The sequence below is a fragment of the Mixophyes fleayi genome, chromosome 7 (genome assembly GCF_038048845.1).
Source record: "Mixophyes fleayi isolate aMixFle1 chromosome 7, aMixFle1.hap1, whole genome shotgun sequence".
Classification (NCBI taxonomy): Eukaryota; Metazoa; Chordata; class Amphibia; order Anura; family Limnodynastidae; genus Mixophyes; species Mixophyes fleayi.
In genome coordinates, this window is record NC_134408.1 from 126,230,109 (window position 1) to 126,253,864 (window position 23,756).

Sequence of the window (23,756 nt, forward strand, 5' to 3'; positions counted from 1 at the left end):
ATTTTATATTGGAGCATGTCTGTTCTCCTCCCACTTTCGTGATATCTCCTCAATATGAATTAGAATTCCAATGAGCGAATAGCATTTCACTCTGTAGGATTCAAATTCACTGATTGACAATATTGTGGAGGGTTGTCGATATGAAGATGTTGCATCACCTAAATGGGGCTGTGGCTGGACAAATCATGGGCATTGCAAATTTTTTGCCCAAATTTATTTTCTTGGAAGTTGTGAAGTATTATGCTGGTTTATGTAGTTTTGTTGTAAGAAGAGTAGCAATGAATGAATAATGGCATAATGAATTTTACACACAGCTGGGTGATAGCTTAGCTTATTATTTAATGCCTTCAGTAACTTAATTTTAAACAGCACAATCATCAAATGAGTGTATTTATGTAATATTTATGTTTAAATATAACTTTGGGAAGTTACTTATTTTGTGTAAGTAACATTTTGCACATAAACCCATAATCCTGTATTGACTGCTTTATTCTTTATATCAATGTCCCTCATTGTGGAGCTGAAGCTTCATGGATTAGGGGTCCACAATGACATAAACTATGAGGAAACATAATGTTGCTTCTTCCCATGGAGGAGCTGGCTGAAACTTGGTGGACCAGAGAGTTTCTTCCTGGTACACTTGTGGGTTCCCTATTGTGCACTGATATGAAAACAAGGTTTCAAGTCATGGGATGAGTTTTAAAGGAACTTCAGTGGCTGGAGAGAGCACATTTGAGAGGCATTCCTGGTTAGAAGGGGCCACCTAGCCTACTTCTTCCAACAGAAGGACATTATTATTATTATTATTTTTAATATTTTTTATTTGTAAGGCGCCACAAAGTCTCTGCAGCACCGTACAAGAACAAACAATAGGACAGTACAATAAACAAGCAGCACAATAGCTCAGGAAGTTTAGAGCACAGCTAAGGAAACGGTGACTATGAGGGTAAGTCAGCACAGCAGGAAACCTGGTGCACCAGGAGTGTGGGCACAGCAACAGGTTAAGAGCTTTAGAAAAGGAGCAGTGAAAAGCAGGAACGGCGTCCTGTCATGAGGCTAAAGAAGGAGGTGGGAAGAGTAGCTGTAGAGCAGAGTAAAAGTGGTGGAAACAGGGGGAGAGAGAGGACCCTGTTCAGAGGAGCTAACAATCTAAGGGGAAAGGCGGACAAACTGAAGACATAGGGAAAGTGAAATGGGGACAGGGTCGAACGGAGCGAGAAGGAGGAAGGGGAGAGAGGGAGAGGTAGTCGACAGGCTGGTAGTTAGGCAGACGACTGAAAGGCTTAAAAGAAAAGTTGGGTTTTAATGCTCGTTTGAAACTGCTTAGATTGGGGAAGGTCCTGATAGCACGAGGGAGATCATTCCAATGCAGGGGGGCAGCACGGAAGACATGATTTCACCATGCCATTGTTAGTAGCGGAGATTCAGCCTTGGTCTACTCAATAGGGTCATTTTTACTCTTTCATACAGGAAAGCTCAATTCTGCCCCCTCCCCCCCCCCTCCGCGCCCACACACACACTTTTAATTTATTTAAGACGTGACTGAGCCATGAGAGAGAGAACAGTATTTTAAAAGTAAAAAGGTAGTGCTGTCGTATAGTAGGGAGCATTTTAACACATCATAGGTAAACACAAAGCAATTTTACAGGGGAAATTCTCAAAAGTGTAATGTGGAGTGGTGCCCTATTGTGGGCGGACAAATAGGCGCAACACATCTCTGGAACTTTTAAAACTTAGCTAAATAAACTTTAATTAACCATAATGGTATCATTTCCCTATTGGAAAAATTGAAGGATCATATAAACACAATAGTTTATTTTGACAATTAAAAATAATGGATTTCAAAAGAAGTAATGTCTTAAATGAAGATATCGGGCAGGTAACAGGGATAGAGAGAGGGGGCCTGATTCATTAAGGATCTTAACTCAAGAAACTTCTTATTTCAGTCTCCTGGACAAAACCATGTTACAATGCAAGGGGTGCAAATTAGTATTCTGTTTTGCACATAAGTTAAATACTGACTGTTTTTTCATGTAGCACACAAATATCAACTTTAAATTTCAGTGTGCAAATAAGCTATCAAGTATTTGTGTGCTACATGAAAAAACAGTCAGTATTTAACTTATGTGCAAAACAGAATACTAATTTGCACCCCTTGCATTGTAACATGGTTTTGTCCAGGAGCCTGAAATAAGAAGTTTCTTAACTTAAGATCCTCAATGAATCAGGCCCAGGGGTTTTTTTTCTTTTAAAGGTGATGTACCACTTCTCTTATTTTTGGCTGCAAAGGGGTCACAGGAAAGTTCTCCATGAATTTGACGGGCGTCTTGTATTCCTCATCTCTACCAAGAAGTCAACACTTACATTACACATTTAGAAAGAAAAAACATTCCCTAGTACTGTGGTATAATGCAAATGACACAACTTATTTCCTTGGCAGCCTGTCATTGTAAATGTTGCGCTGCTTCGTACCAATCAATATGAAACAATTTAGGATGTGGAAGATAAAAGAATTGTACCATTATGTATTTATTCATATCTTTCAATCTTCCTATTAATCTTTTTATTCTATATTGCTGTGTCTCTCTGAACACCTTCATCCATTCATCTGATAAAATATATGGCTTTTAGCTTTGAGATGCGGAACCTCCCTCTTGCTGCTGTAATTGCTGTGACCCGTTCTGCGTGCATACAGAGGCAACAAGATGCGTTGCTGCTTGTGTCTGATTCATTATTTCACGCCGCTGGGTTACTGAAGTCCGGGCTGGATATAAGTAGATAACATTATGACGCACAAACTCATCTGCATATAAATTGAGCTAATCAGTAATGCAAATTGCAATCATGGGAAGATGTGAAAGGGAATCATAATTGTATGACTGTGACAAGGGCTTAGTTCAAACATTTCCATTGTTCCTTTCTCAGCGACTGAAATTATTTGCATCAGTGATTTAGATAAGGAAGTATACAGATTTTATTCCAAACTAAACTAAATTGGGTCTCTACACTACAATTCCCGCTCCCTGTCCACATTTCCTAACTATTGAACAAATTTTTACCTGATTAATTCATCTATTGATTACTGAAATGTGAGCTTTGGTGAAATCTAAAATAGCTTATTTCTCAAGTCGAAATGTGTGACAATCAATAGAAAACAAGGTGATAATGATTGAATAATAGCTTAAACAGAAAAAAAACCCATTAAAAACAGCAGTACGTTTAAAATGGCATCACATGCAGAGAGAAAGCTACACTCAGGTCCAACCAAGAGAAACACCTTTCTTGTAGAAGCCTAAAACACAATGGTTTATATTGTGTGCTCCATGGCTCACGCACAACTACCATTGTCAGCCTAAGCCCCAGCAGGGGATTATGGGTAATGGCATACTAATAAGCACAACAAACATGTCAGTTTATTAGCCCTTATCTGTTTTGTAGCTATTTTTCTTTTTTCTTTTTTTAATGCATAGTTTAATTTGCTAAATGTCACTGAATATACAGTGAATCAAGACAGCCATCTAGTGTTGTACCTGGGAATCTTGAAAAGAGCTTTGACTGGATGCATAGAGGACAAAGGTGGGTCTCCGTCAGCCAGTTCGATGGCTGTAATCCCCAGAGACCAGACATCACAGCGCACATCATAGGAGTAATCATACTGCTGTTCACAAGCTATGACCTGAGAGATCAGAAGAGAGAGCGTTGCAGACATTTGGTAGAAAGGTGCTTATTTATCAAGTCTATAGACCACATAGTAAATCATATTTAATGCTGCCGTTTAATAGCATTTCTGTATTTTACATGATAAACCACAAGTTTTTTTTTATATAAATGAGAAATGACTTGTGTATTAAAATTAGCAGATCTTTGTTTTTCTTGTTTTTTTCCCGAAAATGCAAAGTTTGCAAACTTAAAAATGATAATTGGCAATAATAAATATAATATACATAGATACATATGCCATAATAAATAAAGTGCAGTGCTGTGGAATTTTGCCATTTAGGGGCATATTCAATTGTTGGATTTCCCCGCGGCGTTAAAAGTATTTACCGTATACTAAACCGGATTCAGGGAGCTGCGAGCTGAAATCCAGCGTGAAAGGTACAATAATAACGGTATTTACGTGCACTATTACCGTAATGACGGTAATAGTGCGCACGTTGCGTTACTTTTACATGTAACGCTAACAATTGAATATGCCCCTTAGAGTGGAAATTGAACAACTGTATTTCTATCATGCCAACATATCCAGGAGCACTGTACAATCAGGGAAATACAAATTGTACATACACTGATTAAAAAATGCAATAACAAACAATGAAGCAAAAGGTGAAATGAATCATAGATAAACCATATGAGAAAAGCAGAAAAAAAGATTCACTAGTTGATTTATTAATATATATAAATATAAAATTTTCAATCCAGTCATACAGTCCAATCGGATCTGAAACAATTTGGACACACATGAGAAAATCCAACTTGCAGAAATCTGGTCATTCAGTTACTCTGCCCAATCATCAGATCGCTATTGATATTGCATCCTGCTGGATCAAGTATAACCCGATCAGATGGTGCTGGTTTGGGACAGGGCCACTCACCATGTTGGCCAATCTGGGCAAAAACACCAGTTTGGTTTACCATTTGCACACGTGTAGCCAACATTGTTAGAACTGGACTGATAAATGCTAATATATAATTGTTGAACAATTGTGTTGTTAATATAATTGTAAACATTAATCCTTCTCTCAGTAAAGCAATCAATGCAATGTTTAATTTAACAAGTCTGCAACTTCTGATTTACCATTCACCAAAAATCTCTGACGATGCATCAGAAAATCTCTGTTGCTGAACTGCTGTAATGCTTGGCAAAAAGTAAAAGATTATTTGTTCACTCTTGTTGTAAACTGTGTTTGCCGCAGAAACGTACTGTCAGGTACCAAGCTGCTGACTGTGGAGTTTGTAGTTATTATCTTTTATTATTATCTTACTACGCAGTCATGAAGACTGAGAGGATCATGACATATGCAAATTACAAATGATGACATCAAACAGAAGGTAATGATGGTCCTGCCCAAATAGGCTTACAATGTTAGAGGTTTGTAGAACACATGATACAATAGTAATTGCAATATCATGTTCCAGAGGTGCTGATCTATCTTGGATTTCTGCCGTTCCAGCAATGCATCAGATACTTAATCCTGCTGCATTCCTCAGAAGTTAACAAGATGTACCTGTTGCCTACTTTTATAACTCTGGCTTTCCCTGCAGTCATGGCCAGATAATTGGTGAACTTATGCTGTCACACAATTACAGTTCCTGGGATTTTGTTCCTGATCCTGTTCCTACGATCCTGAGTTCCTGGTTTCCTGATCCTGCAAACCTGAGTTTCTAGCACTCTGTTCCCAGTGTGCACTTCTGGGTTGCCAACACCCTGTTCCCAGTGTACTATCCAGAGTTCCTGGTGTCTCTTGCTTTCCCATGCATTGTCCTGAGCTCCTGACACTCTGCTATCCATTTGCTCCTAACACTCTGCTACCTGAATGCAATCATGACTTCATGACACTCTGCTACCCATGTGCTATCCTGAGTTCTGACACTCTGCTATCTGTGGGGCCCTGACACTCTGTTACTCATGTGCAATCAATGGTTCTTGTCACTCTGCTACCTCTGTGCAATCCTGAGTTCTGACACTCTGCTATCTGTGGGGCCCTGACACTCTGTTACCCGTGTCCAATCATGAGTTCATTATTATTTTTATTATTATGGTTTTTTGTTAGGCGCCACATGGTTTCCGCAGCGCAGTACACGGTACAAACAGTAGACTATACAGGGTAAAACAGTACAGAACAATAAACACAAAGTACCAGTACTTCAGAAACTCCAGGCAGGCAAATACAGTAGAGACGGAGCGGAAGAACAGGTATGGAGACAGGAGGGAAGAGGGGCCCTGCTGATACGAGCTTACATCCTAAGGGAGGGTAAACAAAATCAGGCACAGAAGGGAGCCAGTGAAGCAAAGGGGAGAGAAAAAAGGGGCCAGGGGAGAAACAGGTGAGAGGTTAAGTGGATGGTTGGTAGGCCTTAAGGAACAGGTAAGTTTTAAGTGCCCGCTTGAAGGAGCACAGATTGGGTGAGGGACGGATGGAGCGAGGGAGGTCGTTCCAGTGAAGGGGGGCAGCGCGGGAGAAGTCTTGGATTCTAGAGTGGGAAGAGGTGATCAGAGTGAAGGAGAGGCGGTGATCATTGGCCGAGCGCAGGGAGCGGGCGGGAGTGTGAATTGAGAGGAGGTTATAGATAGAAGGGGCAGTAGACTGGGAGAGAGCCTTGTAGGTGGTGGTGAGGAGTTTGAAAAGGATCCTGTAGGAGAAGGGGAGCCAGTGTAAGGCAAGACAGAGGGGGAGGCACTCATGACACTCTGCTACCCATGTCCTATCCTGAGTTTCTTACATCCTGTTATCAGTGTGCATTTGTGAGTTCCTGGCACTTTTGCTTAAAGACTCCCAACCATTGTCAACCCTTATATGTTTTCAAATGTAACTAAGAATTCTACACTTTCACAGATCTCTGACTCCACGTACGACATAAGTCCTGACAGGTCTGGCACATACTATATTGAACAATAAGCAAGAACTGGGGTGCAGGAGCCTTTTAAGAAATAAGTGGGCCTATGTACAAGGTTAGTGCTTGGGCTGATTGCTAAGCTGATTGCAAATTCAAAACCAATTTAACCAAAATTGTGGTGGTTGAGAACAGCTTGGCACCCAAAATCATCTTTTTAATATTTTATTAAAATAAAAAAAGCTATAAACTTAACCTGCCATTAGTTAAAAAATATCTACAAATGTTGTGCCTGAACCCCAATAATTAAAAAATTGGGATGCTTGATGTATGAATTTAAAACCATGAAAAATCAAATAAAAATTGTGGACTATGTTTCCAAGAAAGGAATATAAAACAAAATCAAACAATAAAAATAATAAAAGCTGAAACAGCCAATTGCTGCCAGAGCTCATGTTTTGCAAGCATACCAGAGAACCAATAAAGATAAGCTATAAAATGTCAAAAACAAAAAATATAATATAAATAATATTTAATAAAAAAAAGTCTTACTCTTGTGTTGCAATTAATAAAATATGTAACTATGTGGTCACTTACTGGGTCTCACTGGACTTTATAGCTAGTCACAAACCAGACTTCTCCGCTAGCCTTAATGAAATGGACAAAAATGTTCTGAATAACCTCCAGGATTATAGCGCTCCCGGCTCATATTGGCTTTTTGTTGGGGTTGTGCTGATGTACTTTGTGTCAATTATTTGTTCTTGCCCTCAAATGTAGCCTATGGTCCCCTGAAAAGGACAAGTATTTGGCCCATGACCAGTTTTAAGGTCATGAACAGATCTGATCGAGTAACTGAGTATCATCATCATCATCATTTATTTATATAGCGCCACTAATTCCACAGCGCTGTACAGAGAACTCACTCGCATTAGTCCCTGCCTCATTGGGGCTTACAGTCTAAATTCCCTAACACACACATACAGACAGACACACAGACTAGGGTCAATTTGTTAGCAGCCAATTAACCTACCAGCATGTTTTTGGAGTGTGGGAGGAAACCGGAACACCCGGAGGAAACCCACGCAAACACAGGGAGAACATAAAAACTCCACACAGATAAGGCCATGGTCAGGAATTGAACTCATGGCCCCATTGCTGTAAGGCAGAAGTGCCAACCACTACGCCACCGTGCTGCCCAGTATCCCGTTAGCCCTTGTTTGGAGTACGTCTAAAGAAGATGCTAATACTCAAAGTGTTCTGCTTCTAGAGTACCCTTGCTTGTAAAGAAGGCCGACTTCATATCATCTCCCAGCACAGCATCCCTTTATATTCTCTTTTATTTTATACATTTAAAAAGCAGTGATTAAATTCAAGTCAGAGCAAATCTGTACGGACACAGAGGACATTGCAAAGGGTAGAATAAAATTCATTGGTGTTTTCATGGGCGCAATGACAAGGAAACACAAGAGCAATAATTTTACTTTGCATAGACATTGTTATGGGTGACACATGCCTGATTTACATTTTAATGATTTGGTGATGGAGCGAATTTTTGCAAAACTAAAGAAATGATAACGGAGCCGCTGGAGAGGACAGTATTTGTAGAACACACAAATGAGAAAGTCAGATTAAAATAGTAACTATTCCATGGAACTGGGGCTGTGAACATCATACATAAAGGTGATGGGAAGACTGGTTTATGTCCATTAAAAATTATACTTATTAAAATAATATTGTTATGGAGTATAAGTTATTGACTATGTATGGCAAAGATAAATTGTTTAGCTACATAAACCATATTATATGTTGATCCTATTGCTGCAAGGGAATTGCTCCCATGGATGAATTAGGCATAATCAGTGAGCTCTAAACAGGTATTTTAATGGGCCTCTGACTGGTGGAGACAGGCATTGAATTCAGTGAATGAAATTCCTGTTTGCTGCATCAGAAATGCGTAATAAGTGCCCCTTGCTAAATGCATGAATATCACATCAAAAATTCATCAAAAACACATCAAAAGCACTTATCTCATGGATATGATGCACTAAGCAAGACTCCAATCACTGAATTATGTTGCGTTCTGCTTAAAGTACCAAGACCCCATACACATGCACAGGGACATCCCAGACAGTGCCAACATCACCAACTTCAGATCAAATGCAAAAGGCACTGACGCCATATTGTAACGCACCTAGGGCCTGATTCCTTAAGGAACTTAAATTAAGAAGTTTCTTATTTAAGTCTCCTGGACAAAACCATGTTACAATGCAAGGGGTGAAAATTAGTATTCTGTTTTGCACATAAGTTAAATACTGACTGTTTTTTCATGTAGAACACAAATATCAACTTTAAATTTCAGTGTACAAATAAGCTATCAGGTATTTGTGTGCTACATGAAAAAACAGTCAGTATTGAACTTATGTGCAAAACAGAAAACTAATTTTCACCCCTTGCATTGTAACATGGTTTTGTCCAGGAGACTGAAATAAGAAACTTCTTAATTTAAGTACCTTAATGAATCAGGCCCGGTATCTTTACGTTCAACTATAATCAGGCCCAGAGTTTAGCTTTCGAACTACAGCGCAAGTGGGTGGAACAAAACCCTAAAACACAATTTATTGGTTCATATTTCACTACAAACCAATGAACAATTAAAACATTTACAGCTGAAACCTAATGCCAAAGTCTCTCATTTTTTGTGAGTACACTCACATCTATGTGTTAAATATCACTGACATGCAGGGGCGGATCTAGACTTTATGTTTAGGGGGGTGATTTTGCATAATCACGCCCCTCCTTTGCTCTGATTGGCTGGCCCGCGTTAAACCCCGCCTTCCGCCTGCGATTGGCCCCGTCCCCTCCCGTTGTGATCGCCGGCTGGGACCACTCTGACTGGCTGGCCCACATTTAGCCCCACTCACGCATAGCCCCGCCCCTCCCATTTTGATCGGCGGCTGGGACCTAGCTTTTTGCTGCTAGGGGGGGCGAATGCCCCGATCGCCCCCCCCCCCCCCATCCTGGATCCGCCACTGCTGACATGTAGTTATAATTACATCCGCTCATCTCACAGCTAAGGAGACTAAAATGTGAAGGTATGTACCTGATTTTAGCTGCATTTCAATGATATTTAGCATAGAGAGGTTAGTTTCGGTAAGTGTATGAAATGAGGACTCGTGCCATTGGATTACTGTTTTAATGAAAAAAATGAACCATTATCTCACATTTTTATTGTGCTAGATCTATACCAAAGTACAAAAGTAAGGAGGAGTGCTGGTAACAATTGGGTGTTCTTTTTGTATAGGACATTTAGCTGGTGACCTTAAAATACAGGTGTGACCAAGTGCTGGCATATTGTCTTTGCCGAAATGGTTATAATAAAGTTTTATTGTAAACACTTCCCTTTAATTAATATTACTTTATACAACATGCAAAATAGAAAACATATTTCAAAAAATGACGTTATTATTATCTTTTTATTTATAAAGTGCTGGCAAATATGGCCTTGCCCAAAGTAAAGATGGCCTTTCCCAAATGTGCTTACAATCTAAAAGGTGTGGGGAACACATGACGCATCCTGGATAAATAAGAAGAAATGGCGTTTTGTGTTTCCTGGTCTTGATTTTTAAAAATAGTGACAATTCCAGGGACAAATCTTCCCCAGGTTAGAAAGATAGGGACAATCAGTAACTATGTATTTTATTATTATTATTCATTTTTATTTATAAGGTGCCACAAGGCGTCCACAGCGCCGTACAGAGACAAACAAATTACAATACAATGGGAGACAGCACAGTACAGTAAACAGTAAGCACAGCAACTCAGTAAGCTCAATGCACAGCTAGAGAGGGCAGGGAAGGGGGAGGTAGGATCCGCAAATGACGGGGCCCAAGAAGGAGGGCACGGAAGACAGGGAGACCCCCAGGGGGGAGGAGGGAGCGAGAGTGGACGTGGAGTGGAGCCTCGAGGAGGAGGGCTAAGTAGCTGGAGAGCAGAGTTAGAAGTGGTGGAAACAGGAGGAGAGATGGCCCTGCTCAGAGGAGCGTACAATCTAAGGGGAGGGGTGGACAGAGAGAGAGACGCAGGGGAAAGAGGGAGAGTAGGGGGACGGAGGCAGAAGATAAGGTAGGAAGTTAAGTGGGAGACAGAAAGGCTTTAAGAAAAAGGTGGGTTTTTAGGGCCCGTTTGAAACTGGACAGATTAGGGGAAGTTCTGATGGAGGGAGCTTGTTCCAGTGGAGGGGGGCAGCACGGGCGAAGTCTTGGATACGCGCGTGGGAGGAGGTTATAAGGGGGGAAGAGAGGCGACGGTCAGAGGCAGAACGGAGAGGGCGGGATGGAGCATGAATAGAGAGGAGGGTGGAGATGTAGGGCGCAGTGGAGTTGGCGAGGGCCTTGTAGGTGAGTGTGAGGAGCTTAAAGAGGATTCTGAAGGGGAATGGGAGCCAGTGAAGGGCTAGATAGAGGGGGGAGACAGAAGAGGAGCAATGTATGTAGTACAATTGCCGATGGCTATAAGCTTTACTGTCATTTCGGCATTTACTGCTAACATTTTTGTGCTATTTGGTCTATATATCATATGGAAAGGCATAGGGGTATATTTACTAAACTGAGGGTTTTAAGTGGACACCTTGCCTACAGCAACCAATCAGATTCTAGCTGTCATTTTGCAGAATGTACTAAATAAATCATAACTATAATCTGATTGGTTACTATGGGCAACATCTACACGTTTTCAAACCAACAGTTTGGTAAATATACCCCATAGTCTCTGCAACAGGACAGATGGATTTCCTGTGGGCAAAAGGAGTGTGACCTATCACACAGACGTGCTCCTGACACATTGGTCATGACTGTTTAGATCCGGCTGAGAGGACTGGGTACATAACCAATTTGTACCACTTTTTTCATCTAGAATGTTGGGACATAGGCAGACACCCGTTTATTACTGTTGTGTTGGTAATGAGGGTGATTTTTGGCAATATATTATGATTTGAGGGGGCAGAGTTATTTATTTAGACTGGTGTCACACAGGAACTTTGGGCTCCCACATTGTTCCGTTTCCCTGTACATAAAAGTAATTATAATAACTAAATTCTAACAACCATGAACTCACTGTAAGAACATGTAACTGATACCCTCTGATACACTGCCCTGATAGTAGCTTTAGAATGGATCCCTAATAGCCATCTATACAGGGGATACTGATATATGGAAGTCTCTTCCAGAAAATCCTAAAAAATTTAGAATTCTCCCCCGTGTCCTTACAAGGTACTCGCAGCTAAACCTTTTCATTGAAATGCCAATTGAGTGCACATACAATATATGCCCAAATGATCAGAGCTAATTTTAGATAAATAGTGAGTAAAAGTAAACAGCCCTGAAGCCATTAACCTGAAGCTGACCTTGAATCCCATGGTGCCATCAACAGACTTGTGAATTAGGTCTGATGAGTGGCAGGAGAAAACGCCAGTAATGTGCCTTAATTATCTGCCTGCAACATAATCTGATACACTGAGCACATACTATAGTAAAATAAAAAGACTGAAGGCAACTTAAATGGGGAAGGGGATAGCAAAGGAAACCAATATCTTACATGTACACTGAAAAAGAATTGGGTTAAAGAACTTAAAAAAAAAAAAAAAGCAAACGATAAAGAAAATAAAGAATGGGTTAATGTTTTATTTGTGATGATAGGAAGGTAATCCGACTGCATCTAATAAACAAACACTACAGCCCATTTATGGACAGTCGCCCAAAACATTAGTTAGAGTACCTGCACTGCAGCTAAGATCCTGCAGGTGGCACTACACAACTCTACTATTATTAGTATTATTATTATCCTTTATTTATAAAGCGCCAACATATTACATAGTGCTGTACATTGAAGGGATCATAGTACATGACATGAAACAGTAGGTAAAGGTTGTTCTGCCCAAACAAGTTTATAATTAAAGAGGTGAGGGGAACACGTGCTACATAATGTAGCAGAACAACAACTGTAGCTGCTAACGGGGAAATATCTGTACTTTCCCCACCGGTATCTTTGCCCAAGATGCAGAGCTAAAGCTGGCAACACATGGTGCACTTTTGATTGGTCAAACAACCCCTAGAATGACCTTTGGCAACAGTCCTATGCCCCTATACTTATCAGTACTGATAAACACCTCTCCATCTTTCTGTCATACATACTGTAATGATTGCTGCAAAAGTCCTGTGCAAATAGGAATGGACCCCAGTGGCTGGTGGCGATGCAGGGATCAGTGTGCCGCTGTAATTTAGTGTCTGAGGGGCGCCTGGCAGCCATGATGATGCCAGCACCAGGAGTATAAAAAGCCTTTGCAGCACATAAGCTCGGTCAGGTCAGAACATGCGGCCAAGCGGCAGATTCGGAGACCCATCTCTGAACCTACAAGCAAATCGCCGAAATGTGAGTAACTATACTCATTAACAAGGTGTTTGAAATGATCGGCTCCCACAGCGAACCGTACATATAACCATGTCTGCCCGGGGTTGGAACCAAGGTTGCCGCGGAGTGCGACGTGGTCCATGTAGCTACATAAAGAGCGCCACTTACATGATACTATGTGCTCACCTGAGGAATGTTATTTAAAAAATGAAGTTATACAAGAGAGTCGAAGGAGGTTAGTTGTTAACTCACAGGAAAGACTTGGAGCTATATTTATCAAAGGACAAAAATAACTATGGCCGGTGAAAACGGGTGTCTTTGCCAGCGATAAGACTTCAACTATTACATCATGGGTGTACTGCCTATCTCCAGCGATGATCGACTTCAGCCATAAGATTTGTCAATCCCGACTGTGACATCTTCCCGAAGCCTCTATATAACAAGGATCTCAATCCTCCTTTTCTTATCACCATCTTATGATGACAATAAAAGAAGAAAACCATAGAAAATCCTTTACTCTTTGGGGGGTATTCAATTGTTTATTTTAACGCGCTAAACCCCAAAAAAACGAGCGCTCTAAAAATATTACCGTTAATACGGTAATTACTCGCTAAATTTCATCTCGCAGCTCCCTGAGCAGCAAGCTGAAATTCAGCCCGCTGGCAGCGAGTAAGTACCGTATTAACTGTTTACGCGCGCAAAATTACCGTATAATATGAAGTTTTTTTAGAGCGCTCGTTTTTTTTTGTTTTAGCGCGTTAAAACAAACAATTGAATACCCCCCTTTGAATACAGTAAATTTTCTATGTGTACAAATTTTTAAATATATATTTTGTATATTTTTAAACAACTTGTAACAATGTATTTTTTTTTTTTTGTTTGATCGCTAAGTTTGGGTTTTCAGTTCCAATGCGCTTCCCTGAATTGGCCTGGCAAAGTAGTAAGTTCATGATTACCGCTTGGGAAAGTATCACAAGGCAACTGAGTATCTCTCAGCTGCCGCAACGATATTTTATTGATAGATTGCGGCGATAGGGGATTTTCTAGAAAATCAGCCTTATTGTGGCACATTGATAAATAGGCCCCTTGGAGTTGGACCAACCTAATCTACCTAGTACCAGAAGTTATTATGCATAAGTTATTGCATACTGCACTAATGCATATATTGGGATTTATTGCATTAAAACATACTGAAGGACTACATTTGGATAAGCGCTGTAGAATGTTTTTACAACAGATCTTATCTCATCCTCTATTTTTAATGAGACATTTCCAGGTGTATTTTGAACACTGTAATAAAAACTATCAAACTCACAAAAGTGATACATATAATAAAGACATTTCTAATGTCTCCTCACCCACATAATTAATTTAAGCCATAAAAGAGATTAAGCCAACCAGTATGAAAATATTATATGAATAAAGAGAGTGATTCTAAAGTGTCCTTAGGTTGAACTTTGAAGAGATGTTTTACTCCGTTAACCAGACACATTTACAGTTGTATCAGAAAACCAGCAAAGCTAGATACAGATAGTATTAGGGCAGTTCCAAGGAGCAGGAAGTAGACATATACCTTGAAATGCGCTGTGTGGACAAGTAGACGCACCTGCGCACACAGACAAATATGCGCACAAGAAAAGGTGGAGGCCTTCAGTTTTTAAATGACCCTTAGAGATTGTTGTCCATATAGCTATATATTAGTAGCATAAGTACCACATTTATGAGTGACTTATTTCTATGATTTACAGACGCGGCCTCCGCACCGACACTTGGTGCAGGAGACGGACGCCTGCACCTTCTTGACAGCCGCGTCCCATTGCCTAGCAGCGGGATGCTATATCCGCTCACCTGTCATCGGTCAGTGTGTCTGACCGCCAAATCTCCATCACCCAATCAGGATGCACATTATGGTATATAAAGCACCCTCTGGCACATGTTGGATGCCAGAGTATTGGTTCACTCCTGCTCCAGTGCTTCCTGAACTTCTGATCCAGTGTTCTTCGGTTCTGACTCGGCTTCCTGTTACTATTCTCCTGTGTTTCGCTTTGGTACCTCTCTGCCCAGCTGGTTTGACTATTTGGCTTGACCTGACTTCCCTCTGGAACATCCCTGTATACCGCACTGCTCGTTTGGCTTTGACCTGGACTGCCTGACTACACCTGTCTACTAATGTCGTTACATCAGTGACTGTCTTGGAGAACCGCGACCTGTGTACCCTCTGCAGCTAAGCCCAAACTCCCTTGCGGGGGGTCCCTGGTGAATACTGGGGGTACGTTAGACTCCACGCCTCCCTGTTCAGTTGCGCTAATACCAGGTTCCATCTCTGAAATTCCGTGACAATGATGCTGTTCTCTGAGCAGGGCACACCATATACCAGATCAAAGATTTTGGGCTGTAGATTTGCAAAAAAACTACTGGCTTTCTAATCAATTGCATCATTTTGGAGCTATTTTGCAAAACGTCTGCCCGCCAATGAATTACTATTGTCCTCTGGAAAATGTAACAGTTGACAATACAACTCTGAACCTAGTGGTTGCTCTGGAAACTGTGACAGTAAGTGAACTCTCCCTTTGCATCTGCTGGGTAACCTGGAACATGTGACCTGCTTGTTGGTCTGGAAACTGTGACAGTTAATTACAGCCTTGCTGAGTGACCTGGAACATGTAAGCTGCTGGGTGATCTGGAAACTGTGACAGTTATTTGCAGCCACATATATCAGCGAGTCTTGCGGGGACCATGCCCAGCAATGTAACTTTGATGGAAGAACTTATACATATATTGTAGTGTATAAAGAAATTCTTTAGTTCCTTTAATATAGTGATTGATAATATAGTTATTTATTCATTATACTCCATTGTTTAAAGTTCAACATGTAATGTAGTGTACTAAAAAGTCATTGAATTCTGTTAATAAAGTAATTTATTCGTTACATCTCAGTTTAATTTAAGGCGGTTACTGCCGGTATTCTCTATTTTGGATGATTCCTGTTGCAGCCCTTCCGGGTTATCTAGTGTTTCAGTTTCAGATGCCGACTGATCTCAGCTGTGCCTACCATGAACATAGAGAATCATCACCGCTCATCCTGCTTGGGGCTGCCACTAAAACATTAGGCATGGCTAAATTGTTCCATGACTGATTCAGAAATGTGCCTCTATTCAGGATACGATTAGGTAATGTCGGTGTTGGGCATTAGGAAGCTGGCATCTCAAAACAGAAGCCACAAACATGTTATTTACTATGAAACACTTTATCAATATCAGATTTTCCAGGACTGTCGTAAAGTGTTATCTAAAATATGGGCCAGGTTTCATTTGAAATATGAAATATTTTCAATTAAATAGAAGAGAAAAACAAGGCATTAATACCTCTGGTGCCATCCAGAATGGCGTGCCCACGGATGTGTTTCTACGCAGTCGGGCACTGGTGAGTTGTGCGGAGACGCCTGTAACACAGAAAAATCAAACATTACCTACAATATAGGCCAATTGTCTATACATCAACAATGAAGTATTTGTGACTGTCTGTGCAGTGCAAAGTGATGCTAATATTTGACCACTGGGCAAACACCCTCATTACACAGTAGGGAAGTACTGTGTATGACCAGTTGGTGGTTTGCAGTCCATGATAGAAAGGTGTAAGTTGGCAAAACTAAAAACATCATTTTAAAAAAACCAAAGTCTTGCCTACTATCACTATGGACCCCAAACTTAATTAATTACAACTTTTCCCTCTTCTCCTAAAATACTGTTTATTAAAGCGTGCACTAAAGTCATGAGATTAAGGGTTAATATGGGGTGTCTTTATTTCATGTTCTTATTACAGTTGTATTTGTACAGAAATAAAGCGCTACAGAATTTGCTAGCGCTATATAAATAAATGTTGTTGTTGATGATGATGACGATGATGAAATGCCCTTCTTTGGTAAGTTAGCTCTCAATTTAAAAACACATATGTATGGCCCAAATATAGGGACTCTCATTGTTTAGAGTAGGACCATCCTATATGCAAAAGCGCCTTGGCGTGGCAGGATGGCTTAAACATACATTTGCAAATGTGTGCAACAAAGACTTTTGCATTTTTATCTACAGTAGAAATGGCAGATCTGTTGCTGGCTATAGCAGTGTGCTGGGGAAAAAATGTTGTGTGTATGTTCCTTGCAGGATAACCCCACCCTTTCAGCACCTGTTATGGCCTATAAATTGATTTGAGCAGCTTCCACTTTTGTATTTGTCTGAGAGGCATGTTGGTGTCAGTAGCTGAGGGGGAGTGCTGACATTGGATTGCTATTTGGAGGCTTCTGGGGTACCTCTTTGGTAAGTTAGCTCTCAATTTAAAAACACATATGTATGGCCCAAATATAGGGACTCTCATTGTTTAGAGTAGGACCATCCTATATGCAAAAGCGCCTTGGCGTGGCAGGATGGCTTAAACATACATTTGCAAATGTGTGCAACAAAGACTTTTGCATTTTTATCTACAGTAGAAATGGCAGATCTGTTGCTGGCTATAGCAGTGTGCTGGGGAAAAAATGTTGTGTGTATGTTCCTTGCAGGATAACCCCACCCTTTCAGCACCTGTTATGGCCTATAAATTGATTTGAGCAGCTTCCACTTTTGTACATGATAGAAAGGTGTAAGTTGGCAAAACTAAAAACATCATTTTAAAAAAACCAAAGTCTTGCCTACTATCACTATGGACCCCAAACTTAATTAATTACAACTTTTCCCTCTTCTCCTAAAATACTGTTTATTAAAGCGTGCACTAAAGTCATGAGATTAAGGGTTAATATGGGGTGTCTTTATTTCATGTTCTTATTACAGTTGTATTTGTACAGAAATAAAGCGCTACAGAATTTGCTAGCGCTATATAAATAAATGTTGTTGTTGATGATGATGACGATGATGAAATGCCCTTCTATGCAAAGCCACCGTCTCTGGCCCACTGACATCCTAGTAAAATGCATGTAAATGGGTATACCATACTAACTACCCTATTGCTATATTATGTTGCGGCATTGTTCTGTTTGCACTCTGGTTTTTCACAATGCATCTTGTTCTATCCATATGCATAAACCATGGGTAAACACATGGTGGAAGCTTGCAGTGAGCTTCCAGTGAACACCAAACACTGGTAACAAACAAATATCAAACACATTTCATTTCACGTGTATTTTCACTAGTGTAAAAAAACATAATGCAATGCCAGTGAGTAGCTGGCCTTATTGAATGGGAAGAAATATGTACCACTGGGGAAGAATAAGTAGCTAAAAACAAGAAAAAAAAAAAGGAGAGTAATAAACTATATAAACCCAATATAATTGCGTATGCTGAGGCTTCAAACAAGCTTTTCTTTAATATTTCTATTTATAGGACTCCACACCTGCCTAAAATACAGTCTGATCATAGTGACAAACACAGGTCAGGAGATATTTATACACACAAAGCGATTCTCTTCACAGCAGGGTGCAGCTTAGCAGGTGACAGGTGTCAGACGTACTGGGATATCTCATAGGCAGTCAGAGAAAAGTCGTTCTGATGGGAAATTGCGTTCTCAAGGTTACATAGGACTTGTATTACTATCAGCGTATCTCAGAATTGTTTAGTACTGAATCAATTTCACATCTATTTCGAGAGTCACCAACATTTCCTTTTCTGCGCATTCCAAACATTGGCCAGAGATACATTTTCCCTATGTATGTAAATTCATCTTCTATGCTCAAATTCCCATCATGGTTTTATTACCCATCTATACTTCATCTCTACCGCAGCCTTGGAATCGAAGAGCAACACATCTCAGCTGGGAAATTTAGAAGGAAATAGAAAACAGTGCAGAATGTTTATGAAAACTGATACCTGAGTGGAACATGTATATAACCCAAGCAACCAATCATATGTGTGCTCTTATATTCTAAGCTATACTAGAAAAATCACAGAGAGAATCTGATTGGCTGTGATGAGTTACATTATCTTTTTATTTGCTTTGTACCAATTCTCATAAATGCCCAAACCGATGGACCGCACTCTCGAATGAGCGCACAATTAATCAACAAAGTATATTGTGTATATTTAAATATTATTGTACTTTTCTATTTATATAATCACAAAATAATGCATCTTTTTTTATTGTTTTTCTTCTCCTCATAGGATTTTTTTTTAATGAAGTGTAGTACTGTGTTTAGCCTATAGATCAGGCCTGTCCAACCTGCGGCCCCCCAGATGTTGTGAAACTACAAGTCCCAGCATGCCCTTCCAGCTATCAACTGGTTGTCTACTGGCAAAGCATGCTGGGGCATGTAGTTTCACAACATCTGGGGGTCGCAGGTTGGACAGGCCTGCTATAGATCTTACAAATGCTGCCTATAGAAAGCATATGAGTGACAGTTAGATGTCCCAATTACAGTAGCAGAAATAGTTTCAGCTGCAGGGTATAATATAAATAAAGTATTTTACCAATGTATTAAATCTATAACTTCAATTTATTGTTTCTAGTACAGGGCAATGGATATGCTAGGTATAATTTTTACACTATCCCTTTGTGTATGCCATGTGCAAATTCACAGTCTTTGGGCTATTTTTACTAAACTGCGGGTTTGAAAAAGTGGAGATGTTGCCTATAGCAACCAATCAGATTCTAGTTATCAATTATTTAGTACCTTCTACAAAATGACAGCTAGATATCTGATTGGCTGCTATAGGCAACATCTCCACTTTTTCAAACCCGCAGTTTAGTAAATATACCCCTTTGTCTGCTTTCTGTCATTTCTTTGGTCCTTTCTGGACCTTGCCATTATTTCACCCCTGAAGATATCATGCATATCCCTTGCCACTAGCCAATGTCCCCATGCTGTAAAATAATGAACACACCACAATAGTATTGACAAGATTCGTGGGAAGAGGTAATGGGATTCTAGGAAAGAGAAGAATAATGAAACTGTAAGGAAATGGCTAGCGCTGCAAGCACCATCTTATCCTCCACATTTGTTGTGGTGCAGTGCAATGTACTCTCTGCCCCTGGTCTGTCGTACTTACATGCATCCACCCAGCAGCAAAGTGTCCCTGGAAATTTATATTAAAATGTCCCCTACGCTAGTAAAATTAACTAATAAAAAATGTGTAGAAAATATATGAAGCCTTTTGCAAATTAACTGAAGCAGAAAGGAAAACAATTAGGACCTCATTTACAGTCCGTGTAAGGAGTGTAGGAGTGGGAGTGTGCCGCAGCTTGGTAGGGTATTACGAGTGGCAAGCAGCCCCATGTGCGTCCCACTCGTAATACCCTACCAAGCTGCGAGCAGTTCCTGCAGCTAGCTAACCGCTTGCGCCACCTAATTCCTAATTGTTTTGACGTGTGTTGCGTCTGCGCCTCACTGCGACTAGGATGTACTTACATGGTCACGCCTTCACAATTCCGCATTCCTCCCATTCTCTCGTAGTGAGTCGCGAGCTGTCGCAAGTGTTAATTGTGTCCAAGATGCAGGCGGATATGGTGCTTTCTGCACATGCCTGATAGTGTTTTTTTGTTGGATGCGCCTAAAACGGACTTTGCGTCCGACTCTAAATGAGGTCCTTAATGTCTTCCTGTCTGACGTCCAGTCCTACATAAATATGTGAGCAAAAATGGTTTCATGAAATATCCGCCTTGCACCGCCTACAGCTATAAAATTTTGCACGTTTTGCCAGCAGTATTTGGTCAATCAACGTCCCTGAGATATTCGTAGACTATAAATCCCGCAAAATGTGGATTTACAGCTACCATGAATATGGCGGATCAGAAGAGGGAACATTGTATCATTGTAACCACGCACCTCTGCGAAACGGCTTGTTGCAAAACTCGATTTGTGCTCATCTTTGCAGCAACTGCGCTCGTCTGTGGTGCAAATCTACTACACCGTCTGCTCTTGTCTGTCTCTAGCTATCTGTTACATTCCTTTGTCTATGCTTTCATTTCAATCAGGCTTACATCAATGGCTATAATCACAAATTATATAGATCTGCTGGTTTTCAATCCCATGGGACCACTTTACCTTCTGCTCAAAGGGGATAGATGAGCTTCAGGCTATTAACACCATTTGTGAGAAATGAGCAATTTCTTTTCATATGCAAAAGATGGAATATTGAATTTAAATGAGACGGAGGCGGCACAGGAATAGACCCAGGCAGCCTGCCTGTTTTGCTAAATAAAAGGCTTTGTACATTTATTTATTTCATTTTTTTAGCAGCTTAAAACTAGACTGTTTCCAGCCAACCAAAACAGATTATCTGACAGAAACTCAGACTGAGCTCCATCTGTTAAACCCAAAGTATCCAACGGTTCCTGCTGAACATTATCGCTAAAACCTGTGGCGTGTCTCCAATGTTGAAGCAGACAACAAATTGAGGGGATGGGGGAAAAGCACACAGGAAGACAGTAAATGGCAAGCAGCGATTACCGAAGTCAACCAGCTTGACTCCTCCTTCTGTTGTCAGAAGTATATTGTTCCCTTTCACGTCACGATGGATGATTCTATTATTGTGCAAATGCTGGAGACCCTGAACGACAAAAACAGCAAAAAAAAATTACTCCCTTGTTTCAAAATAATTACTCTGCTATTAGGACCTTAATGATAAGTTCACGTTTGTGCTGCAGGAGCATCTGTAAAGCACCACACGAGCCTGTCGCACCCTCGCTGAGAGTAGAGCGGGCATCTTAAAGGGACTAATAGCTGGAGATGAATAACACAGCCAGGCTTTAGTCACCCATTACATGATAGACCAGTGTTAAGCAACCTGTGGCTCTCCAGCTGTTGTGGAACTACAAGTCCCAGTGTGTCATATGTGTCCAGTTTCCTGTGATACTAATGCTATAATTCCATTCTCGTTTAGCATATTCTTGGCCAACCATTGGCTATCCAGCTCCTGTAAAACTACAAGACCCAGCACACATGGGTAAGGGTTAAGAACCTTGTGATTTCCCAGCTATTGTGGAACTACAAATCCCAGTGTGTCATATGTGGCAGGTTTCCTGTGATACTAATGTTATAATTCCCTCCTGTTACAGAATATCCTTGGTCAACCCCTGGCTCTCCAGTTCCTGTACAACTACAAGTCCCAGCACACCACCATGAGGGTTAAGAAACCTGTCATTTACCCAGCTGGTGTGGAATTACAAGTTCCAGTGTTTGATACATGTTGGACTTTCTGTGATACAGGTTATAATTCCCATCTGCTATAGAATATCCTTCTCCAACAGTTGTAGAACTACATGTCTCAGCAAAACTTGACCATCACAGGCAAATCAGGTGAACCTTCTTACCAGCAAGGCTCCATAGAGGATGTAAGAAATGATGGCTTCGTCCAAACGCTGCCCACACTTCAGTATGCTTTTCACAAGATCTGTGACAGATCCACCATTACACAGCTGCAGATAAAACACATTATCAGTTCATTTACAATATGTTATAATTCATTTACATTGTATAAATCTTTTAGCAAGAAAAATATAAAGGATTGATTAACCTTTACTTGTGTTTCATGTAGGTTATAATTAACAGTAATTCCACATTTGGGCTAATACTAGTGCTGATTGTTGTTATTTCCATATCTCCAAACTTTTGAAGTTGGGGAATCGGGACAGTGAGTGGAGAAAAAACAAGTGTTATATTGTTATCACTGGAATAAATCTATACATCCCGGATCTTGACACAACAAATCAGTTAAGTAAAAGTGGCACCGTCTCTCCCTTTAGGAGCCCATATGTCCCAAACCATATTGAAGAGAATATGTTAATTAGTCAGGAATAACCCGCTGGCTTTAGATGAACTGGATTCCAGGAAAAGCCATCTCTCTTCCATTTGCATTTGATGACTCCTTGACCCCCCCTCCCCCTTCCCCGGTCCTTGCTAGGAAAAATTATTAAACAAATCTTTGTATTCACCTTAAATATATTTATTCATATCAGTTATCTCACATCTAAGGCCCCTTTTTTCCATAGTTAACAAGTCTAGTTTTTAACCTTGTTTTGTAATTTAAATCTTCCATTCCCTTTAGTAATGAGATAGCATGCTTGTAAAGTTCTCCCATGTCCTACTTTCGAAGTCGTATAATTGGATGAACGAAAGTATATTGGTTAATATTGTTTCATTGTGCGATTGCATTCAGTATGCCACGCTACACGTGGCGTACTGCGATCGCACGGTAAAATACGCACGCACACACTCGCATTACAACATTTAGTTAGTTATATAATTCATATTCATATTGATTCCATTCTACGGTTATTTATGAGCAGATAGTATTTAGTTTATTATTAGTTTATATATTATGATTATATGTACACCTCAGTGTTATTTAAGGCTCAGGATTTAGCAAATGTATCATGTTTAGTGTCATTTTGATCTGCACATTACCATCTCTCATCCTATAATTTCGGCTTTGTGATTGCTTCCTGTAATCAATAGTTATGGAAGATAAAAGATTGAATGATCAAAATGGCATTGTGTTTTAAGTTGTTTTAGAACTGGTTTGGGTCAGTTTCCTTGAGAAGCACATGTTTCCTGCTGTTGGGGGAAGGTGATCCCCTCTTCCCAGAGAAATCCTTTGAACTGACCTAAGACCTGATTCACATTAGACTGTCCTGAAACCTGAACCAATGGAAACATGCTCTATACTGAAACCGGATACTATCAAGCTTTTTTATCAGCCAAAGCTCTCTTTCGTTTCTCTCTCTCTCTCTCTGAACGTGGCTACATGTGAGCATGGCTGTGTTCCATGGACCTCTGTAAAGCTCTATAAGGAAAATGTAATGTATTTGGTGTTTTC

At 40.3% G+C, this 23,756-nt stretch overlaps 1 protein-coding gene across 1 annotated transcript in view; it reads right to left on the reverse strand.

Moving 5' to 3' along the window:
• Positions 1 to 23,756, reverse strand: part of MYO3B (myosin IIIB) — a 321,272-nt gene that overhangs the window by 257,571 nt on the left and 39,945 nt on the right. Inside the window, exons 4-7 of the mRNA XM_075180671.1 lie at positions 22,252 to 22,356; positions 21,389 to 21,488; positions 16,326 to 16,402; positions 3,531 to 3,676 (exon numbers count right to left, since the gene is read on the reverse strand). Coding sequence (XP_075036772.1) covers positions 3,531 to 3,676; positions 16,326 to 16,402; positions 21,389 to 21,488; positions 22,252 to 22,356 — 428 coding nt within the window. The remainder of the gene's footprint in view (positions 1 to 3,530; positions 3,677 to 16,325; positions 16,403 to 21,388; positions 21,489 to 22,251; positions 22,357 to 23,756) is intronic.